Raw genomic sequence first — 22244 nt, forward strand, 5'->3', positions numbered from 1 at the left:
TGTTCATGCCTTATCTACTCGAAGAGCTAGTAAAATGATTTAGTCAGACAGCTCTGCAGCATACGTTAGGCAGGCTAGCCTAGCTAAATAGGATGACAGTACAGTATGGGGAGCACAGATAATGTTGTCTGGCTGTTTGGCTGCTACTACCTGAGCAGAGATGACAAATATGATTTTTAAATAATGAAAAATAATAAAGTCATCAAATCAAAACAAAGTAATATACACAACTGAAATATTGTATTTCATAGTAATTTCCTATTTTTCTATTGATGTCTACCCAATGTGAACCTGACAGAGACAATGGAATGTTTTTTATATTTTGGCAATTGAATGTCTACTGTTTGGGGCTTTGGAATTTCAATTAAAATGATCTAAAATAATTTTCATCTCATTCTTTCATAATGCATGTGATGTTGATTTTCTTTTTTTTAAACTGATAAAAAAAAAAAAATGTACCGAAACCGAACTGACCTCAAAAAGCACTAATCGCTCAGCACTAACAGGTACAGCTTTTATAAACGTATAACTTGAAATGGATAATGTACCTGTAACCACCCCAACAACAAAGAAATAACAAAACAAATGCACATTTGGTCACCATTTTGTTTAAAGTACACATGGGTAAATATGTTGGTTTTGTGTGCAATACTCATGCCCCTGCATATGAAGTAGAATAGGTCTACAGGGAAATGGTTTGCCCACCTTGGTAGAGCAGAAACATCGGACTGTGTGTGTGTGTGCATGTGTGTGGCCGTGGTTGTGTTTGAATTCCCCCAGTCCTGCGTCTTGGCAGTAGGAGAGTAGCACTGTTGTTGGCATTCACGTCAGCCACTCCACAACAGCTACTCCGTGCCTGGTACCCCTCACTGTATCCCTGTCTTTTCTTCCACTTAAGACCCTACTCCTTCTCTCATTCTCTCTCATTCTATGGTGCCGCTCTCTCTCTCTCTCTCTCTCTCTCTCTCTCTCTCTCTCTCTCTCTCTCTCTCTCAGACTCTCTCACTCTCTTTTCCCCTCTCTCTCTCTCACACACACACACACACACACACACACACACTCTCTCTCACTCTCTTTTCCCCGCTCTCTCTCTCTCTCTCTCTCTCTCTCCCTCCTCTGTCTTGATGCTGCATAGTGAATACTGGCAGCCTCTCAAGTCCCCACGGAACTCTGCAACATACACTAATTGTATGGCTTATTTATTTTTCTTTGGGAGGAATGTGTGTGTGTGTGTCAGAGAGGAGTGAGTTTGTGTGGTTGAAAAGCGGTAGCGTGTGTGTACTGTATGTGTGTGTGATGTGTGATTGGAGTCACAGCATAATGCAGTCCAATCATTTGCAACAAATCTCCTCTTACCTCATTCTTCCCTCTTGATTCATATTTCACCTCACCATTCCTCCGATACACAGTTCCATTCCCCTTGAGAATCGTTTAATCACTCTACTCTCCTCTCTGTGAATAACTTCAAGAAATCACATTAATACTGGATCTGAAAGCATTACCCTCAAAGTATTACTACATGTCGCCAACTGAAATACAATATGCCAGTCTCACCCAGGTAGACCTGAATAGAATGTGAAAGGAGAAGGCCAGCCCTCTAACAAATTGCATATAAACAAATAGCTGTGGGCCAATTGGTTGACCTGTAGCCAAAGTATTTGATTGTAAGTGAGCGAGAGAGAAGAGAGAGAGAGAGAGAGAGAGAGAGAGAGAGAGAGAGAGAGAGAGACGGGAGGGGAGCATTCCTTGCCACATAATTAGCTTTCATTTGGGTCCCCTGGCCTGGATCACCCTCTCTATCCCTCCTTCTCTCACCCCTTCCTTTCATTCCTTCTTCCCACACTCTTTATATAAATCTGTCTCTCCATATATGCATGTCAAGCACTTGGTGATCTAGTGTCTGTGAGGTGAGAATCTGATATATATGTCAGTTCCCCCCAGAGACAGTCTGAGTCAAAAAGACAAAGGGAGCAACAAAGCAGATATGATGAGAGGATGTCAGGAAGAAAGGGAGAGGTAGAGGCTGAGAAGCAGAGGGAGAGTGAGAGATGGAGTAAGCTGAGAAACGAAGAGAGAGAAAGAAGGTGAGAGGAAGAGGTGATGGAGGGAGAAATAAAGAGGAGGAGACAGAGAGAAGAGAAGTGTTCTCCACCCTGAAATGCTGCAGGGTTTGGCTTGGCACGCCAGGCACGGTCACCATTGTTTGGAGCAAGTTTGTCACAAAGAAACTAGGTTGGCACAGTACAGAGGGACAAGGTGTATTGTGAGTGAACAGCCCTGGGGATCAGCTTGGTTGACAGGAGTACCTTGTTTACGACTGTCCTCTATGGGAGACAGCTCCTCTTGAAGAAAGTAGGACATCACTGAGACATAACAGAGACAACAAAACTGCTCCCCGCTCGCACCAATGACGTGGACGTCAATTAAGGCAGCCCCCCCTCTCCGCACCTCTCTGATTGGTCGGGCTAAAAGCGGAAGACAAATTTTGGTTGAATGCATTCAGTTGTGCAACTGACTAGATACCCCCTTTCCCTTCCCTTTCCATTCCTCCATTAACACCACAGTAATGACAACAGGCAGGTAGATGCACGAGCCACCATAGTGACAACAGCATTACCACAGACAGGTACTAGTGCTACCACAGTGAGATGCTATCGGTTGGAGCTAGGAAGAACAGGGAGATTTACATGGCATAGTTTGCACAGGTGCAACAGAGAGGCTGCTGTATAGGTAAAAGAGTCCTACGAAGTGTACCGCACATCTAAATGATAACGCTGATTCATCAAATTCCATATGCTGACCGCAAGGCACTGCAGAGGGTGGTACGCACAGCTGAACGCACCATTGGGTGCACACAGTCTGCCCTCCAGGACACCTACAACACCAGGTGTTGCAGGAAGGCCAAGAAGATCATCAAGGACCTGAGCCATGGCCTGTTCTCCACGCTTCCAACACTCAGACACGGGCACTACTGGAGTATCATGGTGAAAACTGACTGGCCAATAGCTTCTACCCCCCTGGGACACAGCCTGACTCTATCCTTCTACTGCCCCTGCCAAAGTCAACTTATTATGTTGTGAGACAGTTGGGCTCAGCAGGCTCAGACTGTGTGGGTTTAACATTAAGCTGCTGGGCCCTGGGAGAGGGAGAGGGGGAGGTGATAATGCGAAAGGGAGGTGTTAAGGGTGTAGCTGTGTTGTGATGCTGGCCTTTTGGGATCCACTGTTGTTGACTTAAATATACTCAAATATTAATTTGTTAATTTATTTTATTACTTTTATTTAACTAGGCAAGTCAGTTAAGAACAAAAACTTGTTTACTAAACCGGCCAAACCCAGACGACGCAAGGCCAATTGTGCACCACCCAAGGGACTCCCAATCACCGCCGGTTGTGATACAGCCTGGAATCGAACCAGGGTCTGTAGGGACGCCTCAAGTACTGAGATGCAGTGCCTTAGACCACTGCACCACTCGGGAGCCCCAGGCTATCAGGAAGGGAAGGAGGAGAGAAGCCTCAGCCTTCCCCTCTCTTAGGGGTTGGGGGATCTGGGGAGGTTGGTGGGGTGGAGAGTTCATCACCAGATCTCAAAGTCCATTGTTCCAGTGGGGTGTGTGAGTGACGGAGAGAGTGTGTGTTTTGTGTGTGTGTCTGCGTTTGACCCTTTCTCTCTCTCTCTCTCACTCTCTTTTTTCAGACGTTAGTTTCTTTTGCTCTTTCTTCCACTGACAGTCTGTAGCCTACCATCTATCTTCCTCGGTCTGAAATACAATTTCTCGCCATTCACTCTTCCCCTCATCTCTCTCTCTCTCTCTCTCTCTCTCTCTCTCTCGCTCATATACCCACACAGAAGCTCAAATATGCAAACAACTTTTTATACACCTGACTGGGACACCTGACACTCTCTCAAATCCTCAAACCCACACAGAAGAACATCACTCCACTTTTCAGATTTTGAACCTGTAGATAAATGTGCCGTGTCATTGGATGAGACTGTTTGAGTGGAGATAGCATGTCACTTCCCCCCTCTCGTAAAGCCGCTCTGTTCTATGGAAGAGAGGCAGGGCTTGATATGCAAATGCAGCTTGAGGGGGCGGCGGCCAAGAAAGAGTTTGCAGCAATGTGACTCTCTCTCTCTCTCTCTCTCTCTCGCTCTCTCGGCCAGCCCAGCTGAAGCCAGTTGCCCAGCAACAACCCAGGGAGGAGGGGGGAGTGGCCTAATCTCAACAACTGTTGCCAGAACTGAGCTCCCTCTGTGTGAATGTGAGCCAGCCGGAGAGCGAACAACCAAATGAGTGTGTGTGAGAGAGTTGCTGCATCTCTGCATGTGTGTGAGAGAGTGAGGTAGTTGCAGTGTGTGTGAGTCGTGCTCTCACAGAGGAGCTAAGCCAGCCAGCACAGTTTTAGAGGCTCTGAAAGAGCACTCTCTCCTCTCCTCCTTTTCTCTCCCTCTTTTTCTGGACGACACTGATTCAAAAGACTGCCATTTGGACTATCTAAACACCTGGCACTTTCTGTACTGACCCGGCTTCACCTGTGTGTGTAAGACGAAAGGCAGAGGACTTAGCCCTTGGTTTGAGGGGCGAGTTGGATGACTTCTGCGGATGAGGGCTTGGCCGGTGGAGTGTTGGGCCAGGGGGACCACCATGGCTCCCCTCAAATAATGGATGGGGTAAGAGACAGAGCCTCTTTGCTACGGGACGGGGGTAGGGGGACAGAGGGGTAGAAGGATAAGAGAGAAGGATCTGGGGCGGAGGTTAGGGGTTGGGGGATCTGGGAGGGTCCAAAGTCCATTGTTCCAGTGGGATGTGTGAGTGACGGAGAGTGTGTGTTTTGTGTGTGTGTGTCTGCGTTTGACCCTTTCTCTCTCTCACTCTCTTTCTGTCACTCTGTCTTTTTCAGACGTTAGTTTCTTTTGCTCTTTCTTCCACTGACAGTCTGTAGGCTACCGTCTATCTCTCTTAAAAAAATACAATTAATCACCCCTCTCTCTCTCCCTTTCTCTCTGACCAGCCAGCCCCAGATTTCAATTAATCCCATTACAATCAGAGGAGGGGTGAACCGAGACAGCACCCAGCCACTGGCTGTACACACACAGAGAGAGAGAGAGAGACCTAAACATTGTGGGTTTTTAGTGTACAGTACAGTATAGGCTGAAGCTTAATGTTGTCTATTCCGGCTGTGTAACTTCGCCTATGGTTCAGTGAGAAAGGAAAAGTTTATCCCACACAACAATGTGTCAAAAAAGGAAGTCTACATTCAAACTGTCGGGATGGGTGATAGAGTTTCACAATATTTGAGTTTCCTTGATCAGTACCTGTGACTTTGTCAATATAATTACCGACATGTTGTAATTGTGGTCTCAGTTCCACAGAAAAGAGGAAAGTTGTCTGTTTATCATATGGTAGCTAGTTTCTCTCACAGTGACATGTGACATGGCTAGCCATATCTGTTTGAATAAGACGGCTCATGTTCTGTAACAAAACATTACGTAATGAGATGTGTCCTCTTCTTCTGATAGCTGATAGGCCTAAGCTATATTGTTTTGGTCCAAACCAGATCTACCTGTCTAATACTGTATTTTGATCTGGGCAGGAATAACTACACTAAACAAAAATATAAACGCAGCATGTAAAGTGTTGGTCCTATGTGTCAAGAGCTGAAATAAAAGATCCCAGAAATGTTCCTTATGCACAAAAAGCTTATTTCTCCCAAATGTTGTGAACAAATGTATTTACCTCCCTGTTAGTGAGCATTTCTCCTTTGCCAAGATAATTAATCCACCTGACAGGTGTGTCATATCAAGAAGCTGATTAAACAGCATGCTTATTACACAGGTGCACCTTGTGCTGGGGACAATAAAAGGCCACTCTAAAATGTGCAGTTTTGTCACACAACACAATACCACAGATGTCTCAAGTTGAGAGAGCGTGCAATTGGCATGCTGACTGCAGGAATGTCCGCCAGAGCTGTTGCCAGAGAATTAAATGTTCTCTACCATGAGCCGCCTCCAACGTCGTTTTTTGAGAATTTGGCAGTAAGTCCAACCGTAGACCACGTGTGGGCGAGCGGTTTGCTGATGTCAACATTGTGAACAGATTGCCCCATGGTGGCAGTAGGGTTATGGTATGGGTATGCATAAGCTACAGACAATAAACACAATTGCATTTAATCGATGGCAATTTGAATGCACAAAGATACCGTGACGAGATTCTGAGGCCCATTGTCGTGCCATTCATCCACTGCCATCACCTCATGTTTCAGCATGATAATACACGGCCCCATGTCGCAAGGATCTGTATACACAATTCCTGGAAGGTGAAAATGTCCCAGTTCTTCCATGGCCTGCATACTCACCAGACACGTCACCCATTGAGCATGTTTGGGATGCTCTAGATCAACGTTACGACAGCGGGTTCCAGGTCCTGCCAATATCCAGCAACTTTACAAGCCATTGAAGAGGAGTGGGACAACATTCCACAGGCCACAATCAACAGCCTGATCAACTCTATACAAAGGAGATGCGTTGTGCTGCATGAGACAAATGGTGGTCACACCAGATACTGACTGGTTTTCTGATCCACGCGCCTACATTTTTTTAAGGTATATGTGACCAACAGATGCATATCTGTATTCCCAGTCATGTGAAATCCATAGATTTGGGTCTAATAAATGTATTCCAATTGACTGATTTCCTTATATGAACTATAACTCAGTAAAATCTTTGAAATTGTTGCATGTTGCGTTTATATTTTTGTTCAGTATAGATTATAGTCACTGACCCAGGATGAATGGTCTATAATCCACTCAAAACAATAATTCCTCTTGAACTTTAAACAGTTCATGTGTGTATGTGTGTGTGCGTGCATGCATTTTCTTTTTGTGTGTCCGTATGTGTGTCTGCTGGTGGGGGGTCGTCCTAACGGCTGAGAGTTGAATGTGTTACCAGGCTGATAGAAGGGAGCTGAGAGGGGCTGGGTCAGGGATACCTGCTGTGTGTTAGTGCTGTCCTATTAAATACTATTAAATGATGTAAGCCACACTTCCCTTAGATGTAGAGGAGAGTCTGGATAGTATGGAGAACTAGCCAATACTGACAGAAGGTAACACACTCTCTCCACAGAAAAACAATGGACTTTATTATCTAAAGTTCATGGCACCAAAGTAATATTATATTAAAGACATGGCACCTCTCTATCACTTTCCACTCTCCGTTCCAAGGGCATTTTTAGCACAGCTTTTCTGAACCCTGATATGGCCTGTCTCCATTATGGTGTCTATATCAGAGCTTTATTCTGGTAGTTGGGGTTGGTTTTGTTTTGATATGAAACAGCTGGCTCTAACTGGTTCGTTTGAACATGACCAGGGCCCAGTTGCTCAACACTTGTTGCTCAATGGCAACAGGTTTAACACCATGAGGACAAATGGATGACCAACATGTTGATGACACTGTAATATGACTCCTAGGGCACTAATACCAATACTAGGGAATATTACACAGACTACATTGGCTCTCTCACCCTCTCTTTATCTGTCTTGAGTATGCGTTCCTGAAATACTCTTTCAGATAGTCAGGATGACCGGACTGATTCCTCTGCGAGCGTCTTAACACCCATTCCCCCTCACCAAGGATACCTTTTATCTATCTGACACGCAGGCACGCACGCACGCACGCAAGCACACACACACACGCACACACACACACACACACACACACACACACACAGGCACACACACACACAGACAGAAACACACACACACACACATGCACGCACACAGGCACACACACACACACAGACAGAAACACACACACACACATACATACATACATACATACATACATACATACACAAAAACACACAAAAACAACACACACACATACATATACCCTACTCAACATAACCCCTGAAACTCCCAAGTATAAAACTTGAAACCTCACCCCCCCAGCCCAATCCTAGTCCTGCCTTGAGGAAAGAAAAAACAGCTGAGGGAAATGTCACCACAGGGCCGTCCAGCCAGCGTGGCACAGAGACACAAACACATGTTTGTTCCCACCTGGCTCTTCAGGGAACAGGTAGCTGATTAGGTTACTAGGAATGGAAAACCCAATACAGCCAATTGGGTTGATACAGGGATACAGGGACACTGGAAAACACAGGACAGGAAACACTCTGGGGTGGGTGTGGTTGTGTGAAATGGGTCCTTCCTATCGTCGAAGATAAAGTGTGTGTTTGTTTGAAACACACACCCTGAAAACGTGACAGATCAATGGCACATAATGAATGGTGGTTTGGAGAAGCTGAGTCCACAGAGAGACTTGAGGACCTACTACTGTACAGGTGTCCTAGAACAAGTATACAGGAGCGGCTGTCAGTTATGAGGTTGTGTGTATGAGGGTGTGTGTCCATTTCTAAGTGTTTGTGTTTGTCTATAGTTTGTGTCAGCACGCGCCTCATGCATTTCTGTTTGTGTCTGTGTGTGTGTCTCAGTAGCCGAAACCTGAAGTGTTTATAGAGATTGAAGTGCTTCTAGTGATTACTTCACAGAATGCTGCTGGATTATGAGTCATCAGTTCCTGTTCTCTTTTGACTCTCAGGTTTTTTTTACTCCGTCTGTGACTGTGTGGGCTGAGAGTCTCTCCATTGCTGCAAGAGGTTGAATCATAAAGATCCAAAACACACACATAGGAAACACTGGAAATAACCTCAGCTGTACTCAGAGAAGGAAACATACTGACTAAACAGTTAACACATAGGCCTACTGGTAAAGGACAGTAAAATAGACTTAAAAAGGAATATTGTTTAGTGAGTGCACAGGTAGACTCCATTGTGTTGGAGAGAGCACTTGAATTGAATGCCGGCTGCTGAGTTAGAGTGAAAGACAGAGATAAAGAGACTGAAAAGCGCTCTGCATTGCGTCAACAGTATGAGATTGGATTTGGTTCTTATCTTCGCAAGCACAGTCAGAGAAACACCAGCAAGGCCACAGTATGCATCTCTCTCTCTCTTTCCTTCTTTCTCTCACTGTCTATCCCTCTCCCAGTCTATCTTTCTTTCCCTCCCTCTTGGTCTCTCTCTCTTTCCCCCACTCCTGTTTCTGCTGACACACACAAAATCAAAGCCTCCTCTTTTGAATTTCGCCAATCAATGTCTGTCCCAGTGGTTGGCTGCTCATACCTGCTGCTCTCTCTCACTCTCACTCGCTCTCTTTCTCTCGCTCGCTTTCTCTCGCTCTCGCTCTCTCCGTCTCTCATCTCCAACATACCCAATATCCATAAAAGATCATCCAGACTTTAATCCAGGGAATAATTATCCAGTCTATCTGAATATTTCCCATCTCTGATCAGCGGGAGAGAGAGATGCAGATGGTGGTAAAATGATAGGATCCAGGCTAGAATACATGGTATAGCTAAATTATCCTTTCAGATTTCCCATGCGGAAGTTGAAAGGAGGTATTACGACGCATGGGAAAGAATAGATGGACACAGGCTTTTTGTCTCTTTCTCTTAGGCTAAATAGAAGGAGAAGAGAGAGTGGGAACATTACCAGTGGAAAACTTGTCCTTAGGCCTTAAGTATATTATAGCATATATACCTTGTTGTTATGGTGAGATGTTGGCCTGCATCATGCTCACTGTTCAGTCATGATGAAGCAGCTTCTTAAACCATCTTCCATCCTCTTCATCCTCAGTTAATAGTAGTGTGAACTGCATGGTCATCCAGATGATTGCCTACTGTCCAGCGTTCAAATGTTATTGACCTTCAGCACCACATGGGATCAGAGAGGGAGTAGTCCATTTTATTCATTAGAGTCGTAGGAACAGTGTTGTCTCTCCACTTAAAAGGAGCTTAGACCTGGGAAAGAGGTAGTTGTCGATCAGAGGTGCTTTAAGGCTTTTCCAATATTGTTAATGTTACATGACATTTGCGAGAGAGATAGAGTGAGAGAGAAAGATGTGTGAAAGTAGAGACTACAACTTTCTGTTTGAGCAGGATGAATGTAGCCCATATTCATCCCATGTGTGTGTTAACATATTCATGTTATCTCACCATACTCTGAATTGATGGTGCTTTAAAATGGAAATGTCTCTTTTCCACTAACTTGCTGAATTAACCAAACTATTATCAATGTTTTTTCCAAGGTTTGTGTGCTAACATGCTGTAGATATCTTGGACATGTTTGACTACGTATTTGCATGAATATCATTGAATATCATGCTGCAATATACTGGGAACTAAAGTTGAGATGATTCTGATGTCACGTCCTGACCAGTGAAAGAGGTCATTTGCCATAGTAGAATGGTCAGGGCGTGGCAGGGGGGTTTGTTTTGTATGTATTTTGGGTTTTCTGTTTCTATGTGGGTTTGTTCTAGTTATCTATTTCTATGTGTTGGTTTTCATGTTTGGCCGGGTATGGTTTCCAATCAGTGGCAGGTGTCTTTCGTTGTCTCTGATTGGAGGCCATACTTAGGCAGCCTGTTTTTCCTTTGGGGTTGTGGGTAGTTGTTTTCCGTTTTAGTCGTTGTACCTGACGGGACTGTTGGTCGTTTTTGTTGTTTTTTGGTTAAAGTGTCTTCATTAAAGATTAAGAATGAGCATTATCCACGCTGCGTCTTGGTCTCCATTCCACGACCCCTGTGACATCTGAAGTGTTATAGAGGTGTACTTTACTGTTGTATAACACATACATGTACAGTACAGGTGTACTATCTTCATTGATCACTGTCGCAGCAGGAAATGCAAGTTGTAGTGTAATCAAGTTTTAAGAAGGCGTCTAAAGTTAGTAATTTCCACTTTAAAATGTCAGACTTGACTTATCCAAACAAAAAAAATGTGTCAACCCCTAAAAAAATTTCCATTAATTGTAACCATTGGGTTCTTGGTCACCTCCCTGACCAAGCCCGTCTCCCCCGATTGCTCAGTTTTGCCGGATGGCCAGCTCTAGGAATAGTCTTGGTGGTTTCAAACTTCTTCCATTTAAGAATGATGGAGGCCACTGTGTTCTTGGGGACTTTCAATGCTGCAGACATTTTTGGTACCCTTCCCCAGATCTGTGCCCCGACACAAACCTGTCTCAGAGATCTACGGACAATTCCTTCGACCTCAAGGCTTGGTTTTTGCTCTGACATGCATTGTCAACTGTGGGACATGATATAGACAGGTGTGTGCCTTTACAAATCATGTCCAATCAATTGAATTTACCACAGGTGGACTCCAACCAAGTTGTAGAAACATCTCAAGGATGATCAATGGAAACAGGATGCAACTAAACTCAATTTCGAGTCTCATAGCAAAGGGTCTGAATATTTATGTAAGTAAAGTATTTCTGTTTTTTATTTTTAATATATTTGCTAACATTTCTAAATGTTTTCGCTGTTTTCGCTTTGTCATTATGGATATTGGGTTTAGATTGATGAGGATTTTTATTTATTTAGTCTGTTTTAGAATAAGGCTGTAACGTAACAAAATGTGTGAAAAAGTCAAGGGGTCTGAATATTTCCGAATGCACTCTACGTATGAAATGAGTAAAACAGTATGTTAACATTATTAAAGTGACTAGTGTTCCATTATTAAAGTGACCAGTGATTCCATGTCTATGTACATAGGGCAGCAGCCTCTAAGGTGCAGGTTTGAGTAACCGGGTGGTAGCCGGCTAGTGATGGCTATTTAACAGTCTGATGGCCTTGAGATAGAAGCTATTTTTCAGTCTCTTGGTCCCAGCTTTCATGCACCTGTACTGACCTCGCCTTCTGGATGATACCGGTGTGAACAGGCCGTGGCTCGGGTGGTTGATGTCCTTGATGATCTTTTTGGCCTTCCTGTGACATCGGGTGCTGTAGGTGTCCTTGAGGGCAGGCAGTACATTGGGCAGACCGCACCACCCTCTGGAGAGCCCTGCGGTTGGGGGCGGTGCAGTTTCCGTACCAGGCAGTGATACAGCCCGACAGGGTGCTCTCAATTGTACATAATGTGCTCCAGTAACTTAGACTATCCCTAGCAAACTTTATTGTTAAAACTAGAACCCATAACAAATGTATGATGAATGTTTTGTCTTTTTGCGTTTCACCATGTCGAATACCACACACCAAACATTACCCAAGAGCTAGTATGGCATCCATATTACACAGTACTCTATAGTTATTACAATTACACCATAGTCATACTGTAGTAAGAGGAGCGTCAACACGAAAGTAAACTTGTCTCCAGATTCCCCTCCCTCCCTCTAAGTTTCTGTTGGCCAGATGGAACTTAGGGAATCGTGAGTCTTAGTCATTCCCATGGTTGGTGAAGCTGGTGTCAAGCCTCATGCCTCAATTGGCATTTTTCATCTTTCATACTCTCACTCTATCTCAGTTTTTTCCCTCTCTCTCTCTCTCTCTCTCTCTCTCTTATTTCTTTCTTTCTCCACGTTGGTTCAACATAATTTCATTGTGTGGGCCCAGTGGGATATCATGTGTGAAAGTAGTCGCTACATCTTCCCAAATCTGTTTGAGCCAGATGATTCTCAGTCTAGATTCATTCCATATGTGTATTAATATATTCATGTTATCTCGCCATACTCTGAACAGATGGTGCTTTAAAATGTAAATGTAATTTTCCCACTAACATCAACTTGCTGACTTGACCAAACTATTCATCAGTGTTTTTCCAAGAAAAACTCTGGAGGTTTGTGTGACAACATGTTCGAAATAGCATAGAAGTGTTTGCATGTATTTGCATGAGTATAATTTGACTGTGGGTCCAGCTAGGAATATGTGGATGCTAATGCTCTTGCGTAACAGATAAACTGATATTAGTACAGGAACTAATATCATACATTAAGTTAGTTGAGATGGATTCTGTAATGTTTTAGAGATATACTGTTGAATAACACAAACACACCTTGTACATGCACTGTAGATGCTTGTTGCTTAGTGGTAATTGTTGTTAAGGTGCTCCAGCAAGTGTGTCTGCCCAGCAACTTTATTGTTCAAACTTGAAGCCATAACAAATGAATGATGTATGTTTTTTGTTTTGCGTTTCACCATGTCCGATACCACCCACAGCATTACCCAAGAGCTATGGTATGACACACCATATTACCACACAGTGTAGGTTAAACATCCCACGGTCATTAGACTGACACCCTATTTCCCCTTCCTCCCTCACTCTAAGTTTCTGTTCATTGTCTAAATCAATCCCGTGGCTGGTGAAGCAGGTGTCAAGCCACATGCCTCTATCTCAGTTTCTCCCCCCTTCTCTCTGACTCTCCCTCCCTCTCTCTCCCTCTTTCTCTCATCCCTCTGTCCAGCTCTGTGATCTCTCCACTCTGTTCTCCCTCAGTGAGTGTGTGACTGGAGGGGAGGAGCAGTTCCTTTCTTTCTCTCCTCTTCCTTTCTCTCTCCCTGTCTTTTCCCTCTCTCACGTCCTCTCCTCTAGTGTGCTGGATGTGAATAATAGATGGCTCTACTGATCCTCCTCTCAGAGATCCGTGCTGTTCTCTCTCTCTCTCTCTCTCTCTCTCTCTCTCTCTCTCTCTCTCTCTCTCTCTCTCTCTCTCAGACTGCAGCACACAAACCCAATGTCTGCAGGAGCATCTTCTGGTTAATAGTAATGATTTGGCATGACTGTATCTAGCGCTTCTCTGCTGTCCAAAGCACTTTATATTGTAACTCAGTGCTTGCACCACCGATGTGGAGCCATTTCTCATTCTCTCTTTTTGTGCAGTGCTATCACCCACCTGGCAATCATCTCTCAGTAACTCTTATTCTCCTCTACCTGCAATATGACAGCAACTGACACTGACCTCACCTTAGTACCTATTGTCCCTGTGACACACAATCCCACGTCTGTAGGAGCCTCTAGTGTTTTTATATTAGTGTAGATAAAGAACAGGGGATGAGGAGAGGAAGACATCTTAGACTATTGATATGCATCCCTTTAAATATAATTGCTTCCATGTCTGTAGTGTAGATGAAGGTGAGGAGACGAGGAGAGGAAGACAGCTTAAACTATTGAGATGCGTCCATCTGAATCATCCTTTCTTTGGTCTTTAGACACAAAAACAGCATTGCATCGCCCAGAGCTGGAGCCGCTCTACTCTACTGTGTGTAGCAGAGCATCAATGAGTGATTTTACTGCTGGGCTTTTCTCTCTCCACTGAGTGAGCAGGCCATAATGAGCCCAATAAAGACGTCCGGCAGGCTGGGTCGGCCGATGACTGAGGGTGTGAGGAGAAATGAGAGAGAGGAGAGTAGAGATGGGAGAGAGGAGAGATGGGAGAGGAGAGATGGGAGACTATCTGGCATCATAAATACAAGGACGGGGGAAAGGGCTGAGTACAGTCTTTAACATGAACACACCCGAGTTCACATATGTGACCGACCGCCTTGATTTGGTCTTATGTAGCAAAATTAAATGGTGTTTTCTTTACATTGAATAAAAGCAGAGACACAGAGCTACAAAATGGTATATCATACACAGCATTTGAGGAACAATGGGACTTGTTTCTCACTTTGAGAAAATGGCCTTTGAATGTTTTGGTACCTACTGGAGAGCTCTTTGTCTACACCCATTCAGCATCATTCACACCCTCTTAACCTGTTAGGGCTAGGGGGCAGTATTGACACAGCCGGATAAAAAACGTACCCGATTTAATCTGGTTACTACTACTCGCCCAGTAACTAGAATATGCATATAATTATTGGCTTTGGATAGAAAACACCCTAAAGTTTCTAAAACTGTTTGAATGGTGTCTGTGAGTATAACAGAACTCATATGGCAGGCCAAAACCTGAGAAGATTCCATGCAGGAAGTGGCCTGTCTGACAAATTGTGTTTCATCTTGGCTCTTTTTATTGAAGACTGAGGATCTTTGCAATAACGTGACACTTCCTACGGCTCCCATAGGCTCTCAGAGCCCGGGAAAAAGCTGAACGATATCGAGGCAGGCTCTGGCTGAAACACATTATCGCTTTTGGCAAGTGGCCGATCAGAGTACTATGGGCTTAGGTGTGTGCCCGAGTCGACCGAATGCTTTATTTTCTTTCGTCTGTTTACCTAAACGCAGATTCCCGGTCAGAATATTATCGCTTTTTATGAGAAAAATTGCATAAAAATTGATTTTAAACAGCGGTTGACATGCTTCGAAGTACGGTAATGGAATATTTACACATTTTTTGTCACGAATTGCGCCATGCTCGTCACCCTTATTTACCCTTTCGGATAGTGTCTTGAACGCACGAACAAAACGCCGCTGTTTGGATATAACTATGGATTATTTTGAACCAAACCAACATTTGTTATTGAAGTAGAAGTCCTTGGAGTGCATTCTGACGAAGACAGCAAAGGTAATAACATTTTTCTTATAGTAAATCTGACTTTGATGAGTGCTAAACTTGCTGGGTGTCTAAATAGCTAGCCCTGTGATGCCGGGCTATCTACTGAGAATATTGCAAAATGTGCTTTCACCGAAAAGCTATTTTAAAATCGGACTTATCGAGTGCATAGAGGAGTTCTGTATCTATAATTCTTAAAATAATTGTTATGCTTTTTGTGAACGTTTATCGTGAGTAATTTAGTAAATTCACCGGCAGTGTTTGGTGGGAATGCTAGTCACATGCTAGTCACATGCTAATGTAAAAAGCTGGTTTTTGATATAAATATGAACTTGATTGAACAAAACATGCATGTATTGTATAACATAATGTCCTAGGGTTGTCATCTGATGAAGATCATCAAAGGTTAGTGCTGCATTTAGCTGTGGTTTGGGTTTATGTGACATTATATGCTAGCTTGAAAAATGGGTGTCTGATTATTTCTGGCTGGGTACTCTGCTGACATAATCTAATGTTTTGCTTTCGTTGTAAAGCCTTTTTGAAATCGGACAGTGTGGTTAGATTAACGAGAGTCTTATCTTTAAAATGGTGTAAAATAGTCATATGTTTGAAAAATTGACGTTTTTGCATTTTTGAGGAATTTGAATAACGCACCACGGGATTACACTGGCTGTTGAGTAGGTGGGACGCTTGCCCATAGAGGTTAAGCTTTAGCCCCACCCATCTCTGTAACGGTTGATCCGAGCATACTGTTCTAACAACAGCAATCAAGCACCCAAACTAACTGTCTAACGTTGGCTAGCTTGCTAGCTACTTCCAGACACAAATGAGAGAACAGGTCACTGACCATTTTACTCGCCCTATCAGAGCTGGTTAGGCTGTTTTTATGTTATCCAGAGCGTTATAGACATGCAACTGTGCTGCTGGCAACACATTTATTTTTTTTGCCAACGTTTACTGACACCGGCAATATGCAGCTTTCGTAAATTCGTCAGTTATTCTGCGTTCTGGCACATTCAGACGAGAGTGCTCTGAAATCAGAGTAGATAGCCAGAGCGAATTTTGCAACTAAGTCTATCGACAGTTGTCGCAGTGACATTATTAGAATGGTTACTTGCATAGTGGAGTCTTTTGTTAAGACATCTAGATGGCTAGCTAGGTAAACAATGAACCATAATCCCAACTCATGACGTTACTACCCTGCATGAATCTGCAGGTAGCTCACCAACCAGGTTCAATGTTAGCTAGCTAACATTAGGCTATAACTAGGAAAGCAAATGGCTCTGAGATACGAATAATAAGATCATACACGTAACGTTAGCTAGCGAGGCAGCCAGCTAACGTTAGCTAGCTAGTTAACAGTACACTTTAACTTGAAATGAAAACTGCTTTCTGTCAAAATTAGAAACATGTAATATCTGAAAATGTAGCTAGCTAGACTATCTTACCCATATACATCATGGATGGACTCCTCTCCCTGTCATGGATGCCGTTAGTTTGAAGATGTAATCCGGAGACAGGTGTTTTCTCCATCTCCTTAGCTATCATAATTTAATTCCACTGATTTCAAAACTCGGTCCTCCAGAAGGTGGAGAGCAACACTTATGCAGTTCTACTATGCAATATATCTTTTTTAAAGCTGCGTTAGACAGGATTACCTACACATACTGACCAGCTCAAATAGACACAGTGGCTAACCTGGCTATCTGCAGACCAATCCGAACTCATCTCTCGGCGTGTCCAGCCCACTCATTATCTCAGCCAATCATGGCTAGCGGGAAGGTTGCTGGCTTTTTCTGTGGCTAAATCAAATCAAATCAAAGTTTATTTGTCACGTGCACCGAATACAACAGGTGTAGACCTTACAGTGAAATGCTTACTTACAGGCTCTAACCAATAGTGCGAAAAAAAGGTGTGTGTGTGTGTGTGTGTGTGTGTGTGTGTGTGTGTGTGTAGGTAAGTAAAGAAATAGAACAACAGTAAAAAGACATTTGAAAATAAGAGTAGCAAGGCTATATACAGACACCGGTTAGTCAGGCTTATTGAGGTAGTATGTACATATAGGTATGGTTAAAGTGGCTATGCATATATGGTGAACAGAGAGCAGCAGTAGCGTAAAAAGAGGGGTTGGTTGGTGGTGGGACAAATGCAGATAGCCCGATTAGCCACTGTGCGTGAGCACTGGTTGGTCGGGCCAATTGAGGTAGTATGTACATGAATGTATAGTTAAAGTGACTATACATATACAGTGGGGGGGAAAGTATTTGATCCCCTGCTGATTTTGTACGTTTGCCCACTTACAAAGAAATGATCAGTCTATAATTTTAATAGTAGGTTTATTTGAACAGTGAGAGACAGAATAACAACAAAAAAATCCAGAAAACGCATGTCAAAAATGTTATAAAATTATTTGCATTTTAATGAGGGAAATAAGTATTTGACCCCTCTGCAAAACATGACTTAGTACTTGGTGGCAAAACCCTTGTTGGCAATCACAGAGGTCAGACGTTTCTTGTAGTTGGCCACCAGGTTTGCACACATCTCAGGAGGGATTTTGTCCCACTCCTCTTTGCAGATCTTCTCCAAGTCATTAAGGTTTCGAGGCTGACGTTTGGCAACTCAAACCTTCAGCTCCCTCCACAGATTTTCTATGGGATTAAGGTCTGGAGACAGGTTAGGCCACTCCAGGACCTTAATGTGCTTCTTCTTGAGCCACTCCTTTGTTGCCTTGGCCGTGTGTTTTGGGTCATTGTCATGCTGGAATACCCATCCACGACCCATTTTCAATGCCCTGGCTGAGGGAAGGAGGTTCTCACCCAAGATTTGACGGTACATGTCCCCTTAGCATAAAAACACCTCCAAAGCATAATGTTTCCACCTCCATGTTTGACGGTGGGGATGGTGTTCTTGGGGTCATAGGCAGCATTCCTCCTCCTCCAAACACGGCGTGTTGAGTTGATGTCAAAGAGCTCCATTTTGGTCTCATCTGACCACAACACTTTCACCAGTTGTCCTCTGAGTCATTCAGATGTTCATTGGCAGACTTCAGATGTGCCTGTATATGTATTCTTGAGCAGGGGGACCTTGCGGGTGCTGCAGGATTTCAGTTCTTCACGGCGTAGTGTGTTACCAATTGTTTTCTTGGTGACTATGGTCCCAGCTGCCTTGAGATCATTGACAAGATCCTCCCATGTAGTTCTGGGCTGATTCCTCACCGTTCTCATGATCATTGCAACTCCACGAGGTGAGATCTTGCATGGAGCCCCAGGCCGAGGGATATTGACAATTCTTTTGTGTTTCTTCCATTTGCGAATAATCGCACCAACTGTTGTCACCTTCTCACCAAGCTGCTTGGCGATGGTCTTGTAGCCCATTCCAGCCTTGTGTAGGTCTACAATCTTGTCCCTGACATCCTTGGAGAGCTCTTTGGTCTTGGCCATGGTGGAGAGTTTGGAATCTGATTGATTGATTGCTTCTGTGGACAGTTGTCTTTTTTACAGGTAACAAGCTGCGGTTAGGAGCACTCCCTTTAAGAGTGTGCTCCTAATCTCAGCTCGTTACCTGTATAAAAGACACCTGGGAGCCAGAAATCTTTCTGATTGAGAGGGGGTCAAATACTTATTTCCCTCATTAAAATGCAAATCAGTTTATAACATTTTTGACATGCGTTTTTCTGGATATCTTTGTTGTTATTCTGTCTCTCACTGTTGAAATAAACCTACCATTAAAATTATAGATTGATCCTTTCTTTGTCAGTGGGCAAACGTACAAAATCAGCAGGGGATCAAATACTTTTTTCCCCCACTGTAAGATACAGAGAGTAGCAGCAGCTACTGGGAGGGGGGGGCACACAATGCAAATAGTCCGGGTAACCATTTGGTTACCTGTTCAGGAGTCTTATGGCTTGGAGGTAAAAACTGTTGAGAAGCCTTTTTGTCCTAGACTTGGCACTCCGGTACCGCTTGCCATGCGGTAGTAGAGAGAACAGTCTATGACTGGGGTGGCTGGGGTAGAGGTCCTGGATGGCAGGCAGCTTTGCCCCAGTGATGTACTGGGCCGTACGCACTACCCTCTGAAGTGCCTTGCAGTCGGAGGCCGAGCAATTGCGGTACCAGGCAGTGATGCAACCGGTCAGGATGCTCTCGATGTTGCAGCTGTAGAACCTTTTGAGGATCTCAGGACCCATGCCAAATCTTTTTAGTTTCCTGAGGGGGAATAGTCTTTGTCGTGCCCTCTTCACGACTGTCTTGGTGTGTTTGGACCATTCTAGTTTGTTGTTGATGTGGACACCAAGGAATTTGAAGCTCTCAACCTGCTCCACTACAGCCCCGTCGATGAGAATGGGGACGTGCTCGGTGCTCTTTTTCCTGTAGTCCACAATCATCTCCTTAGTCTTGGTTACGTTGAGGGATAGGTTGTTATTCTGGCACCACCTGGCCAGGTCTCTGACCTCCTCCCTATAGGCTGTCTCGTCGTTGTCGGTGATCAGGCCTACCACTGTTGTGTCGTCTGCAAACTTAATGATGGTGTTGGAGTCGTGCCTGGCCATGCAGTCGTGGGTGAACAGGGAGTACAGGAGGGGACTGAGCACGCACCCCTGGGGAGCTCCAGTGTTGAGGATCAGCGTGGCAGATGTGTTGCTACCTACCCTCACCACCTGGGGGCGGCCCGTCAGGAAGTCCAGGATCCAGTTGCAGAGGGAGGTGTTTAGTCCCAGGTTTCTTAGCATAGTGATGATCTTTGAGGGTACTATGGTGTTGAACGCTGAGCTGTAGTCAATGAATAGCATTCTCTGTTCCTTTTGTCCAGGTGGGAAAGGGCAGTGTGGAGTGCAATAGAGATTGCATCATCTGTGGATCTGTTTGGGCTGTATGCAAATTGGTGTGGGTCTAGGGTTTCTGGGATAATGGTGTTGATGTGAGCCATTACCAGCCTTTCAAAGCACTTCATGGCTATGGACGTCAGTGCTACGGGTCTGTAGTCATTTAGGCAGGTTGCCTTTGTGTTCTTGGGCACAGGGACTATGGTGGTCTGCTTGAAGCATGTTGGTAGTACAGACTCAATCAGGGACATGTTGAAAATGCTAGTGAAGACACCTGCCAGTTGGTCAGCACATGCCCGGTGCACATGTCCTGGTAATCCGTCTGGCCCCGCAGCTTTGTGTATGTTGACCTGTTTAAAGGTCTTACGTCGGCTACGGAGAGCGTGATCACACAGTCGTCCGGAACAGCTGATGCTCTCATGCATGGCTCAGTGTTGCTTGCCTCGAAGAGCATAGAAGTGATTTAGCTCGTCTGGTAGGCTTGTGTCGCTGGGCAGCTCACGGCTGTGCTTCCCTTTGTAGTCTGTAATAGTTTGCAAGCCCTGCCACGTCCAACGAGCGTCGGAGCCGGTGTAGTATGATTTAACCAACTAGGCTCGTAATTTAACAATTTTATTTGTATTTACAGATGGAATACAAGTTTGTTATTAAGGCACATGAAAGTTCACATGTTCCGGAAGGCATTTCTGCCACAAAATGAACGTTTAAGTTCAAATGGCTCTCCTGTGAAGTAGTGACCTGCGACATACGCCTAGTTTCCTGAAACGAGTCACATATGCGTATGTACACAAACACACACGCACACTTCACTGCGGCTCTTTAATTACTTGTTACTTTTATCTCTTATTCTTATCCGTATTTTTTTTAAATTGCATTGTTGGTTAGGGGCTCGTAAGTAAGCATTTCACTGTAAGGTCTACACCTGTTGTATTCGGCGCATGTGACTAATAAAATTTGATTTGATTTGACTAACAGCCTGGTGACATACCAAGGACCCTTTGGCAATAGAAAAGCCTTCTTCTACTCCATCACCTCTCCCCTCTCCCTCTCTTCACATCTTCCAGCCCCTGATCTCACCTGGGATGTGTGGAAGTGGAGGAAGAGAGAGAGGGAGAGGGTGGAATGAGTGATGGCCTGGATATAAGGAAACCAGACCAGAACCCCTGGGTCTTGGGTCTCTCTCAGGTGGTTGGGGGCTTCCCATCTCCCACCTAATCTTTGATTGTAGGTTAGAGAGAGAGAAAGAGATTGAGAGAGAGTGAGAAAGAGACCAGAGAGAGAGGAAGACATTGAGCGAGAGAGAGAGAGAGACTACGCCCAGCTCACTACCCCCAGCTCATAAACCCTGTGCTAACCTGGCATCATAGAGAAGAGTGCAACCCCCTCTGGCATTCAGGCAACACCAAGTGGCTGCTCTGTGGCCATTTGGCCCATTTGGCAACCTCAACAGACATCTATATATAAGGATCTGACAGCATCCTGGTGCACATAGTGATGTGTACTGTAGGTATCCTAGGGATATGTGCCAAATGACTCCCATATAGTGTACTACATAGGGAACAAGGTGCCATTTGAGACGCAGCCTAGATATTCAGTTGTTATGGCCGCCAGGCTTTCCAGGATCAGTTTGTTTGTTGCGCGAGGATCAGGTAGAGAAGCTGGTATTGCCCTTCCTTGACCTGCCTGCTTCCCACACGCACACACTTCTGCACGCACGCACACAAACACACACGCGCTTACGCACACACGTACGCACACACACATACCAACACAACTTAATTGGTGGCATTAGGACAAAGTTAGGGAATAGAAAAGCCTTTTTCCACTCCATCACCTCATCCCCTCTACCTCTCCTCACACCCTCCAGCCCCTGACGTCAACTGGGATGTGTGGAAGCAGAAGAGGAGGAGAGAGAGGGAGGAATGGGTGTTGGCCTGGATATAAGGAAATCAGGCCAGAGCCCCTGGGTCTTGGTCTCTCCTGGGTCTTGGTCTCTGAGGGTGTTGGGGGCTTCCCATCTCTCTCTTGATCTTGAATGGGAAACCAGAGAGAGAGAGAGAGCGAGAGGGAGAGTTATAGAGAGAAAGAGGGAGAGAGTTAGAGAGAGACA

General features: G+C 44.5%; 1 protein-coding gene across 3 annotated transcripts in view; it reads left to right on the forward strand.

Moving 5' to 3' along the window:
- Positions 1–22244, forward strand: part of LOC106587336 (rab11 family-interacting protein 4A) — an 89043-nt gene that overhangs the window by 43281 nt on the left and 23518 nt on the right. The window contains exon 1 of one of the 3 annotated variants that reach the window (XM_014175665.2): positions 4247–4670. The exons of the other annotated variants lie outside the window; for them this stretch is intronic. Within the exon in view, the coding sequence (XP_014031140.1) occupies positions 4590–4670 (81 nt within the window). The 5' untranslated portion in view covers positions 4247–4589. Of the gene's footprint in view, positions 1–4246; positions 4671–22244 lie in introns of those variants that run through there. 3 annotated transcript variants of the gene reach the window in all.

Source organism: Salmo salar, chromosome ssa02, assembly GCF_905237065.1.
Source record: "Salmo salar chromosome ssa02, Ssal_v3.1, whole genome shotgun sequence".
NCBI classification, from domain to species: domain Eukaryota; kingdom Metazoa; phylum Chordata; class Actinopteri; order Salmoniformes; family Salmonidae; genus Salmo; species Salmo salar.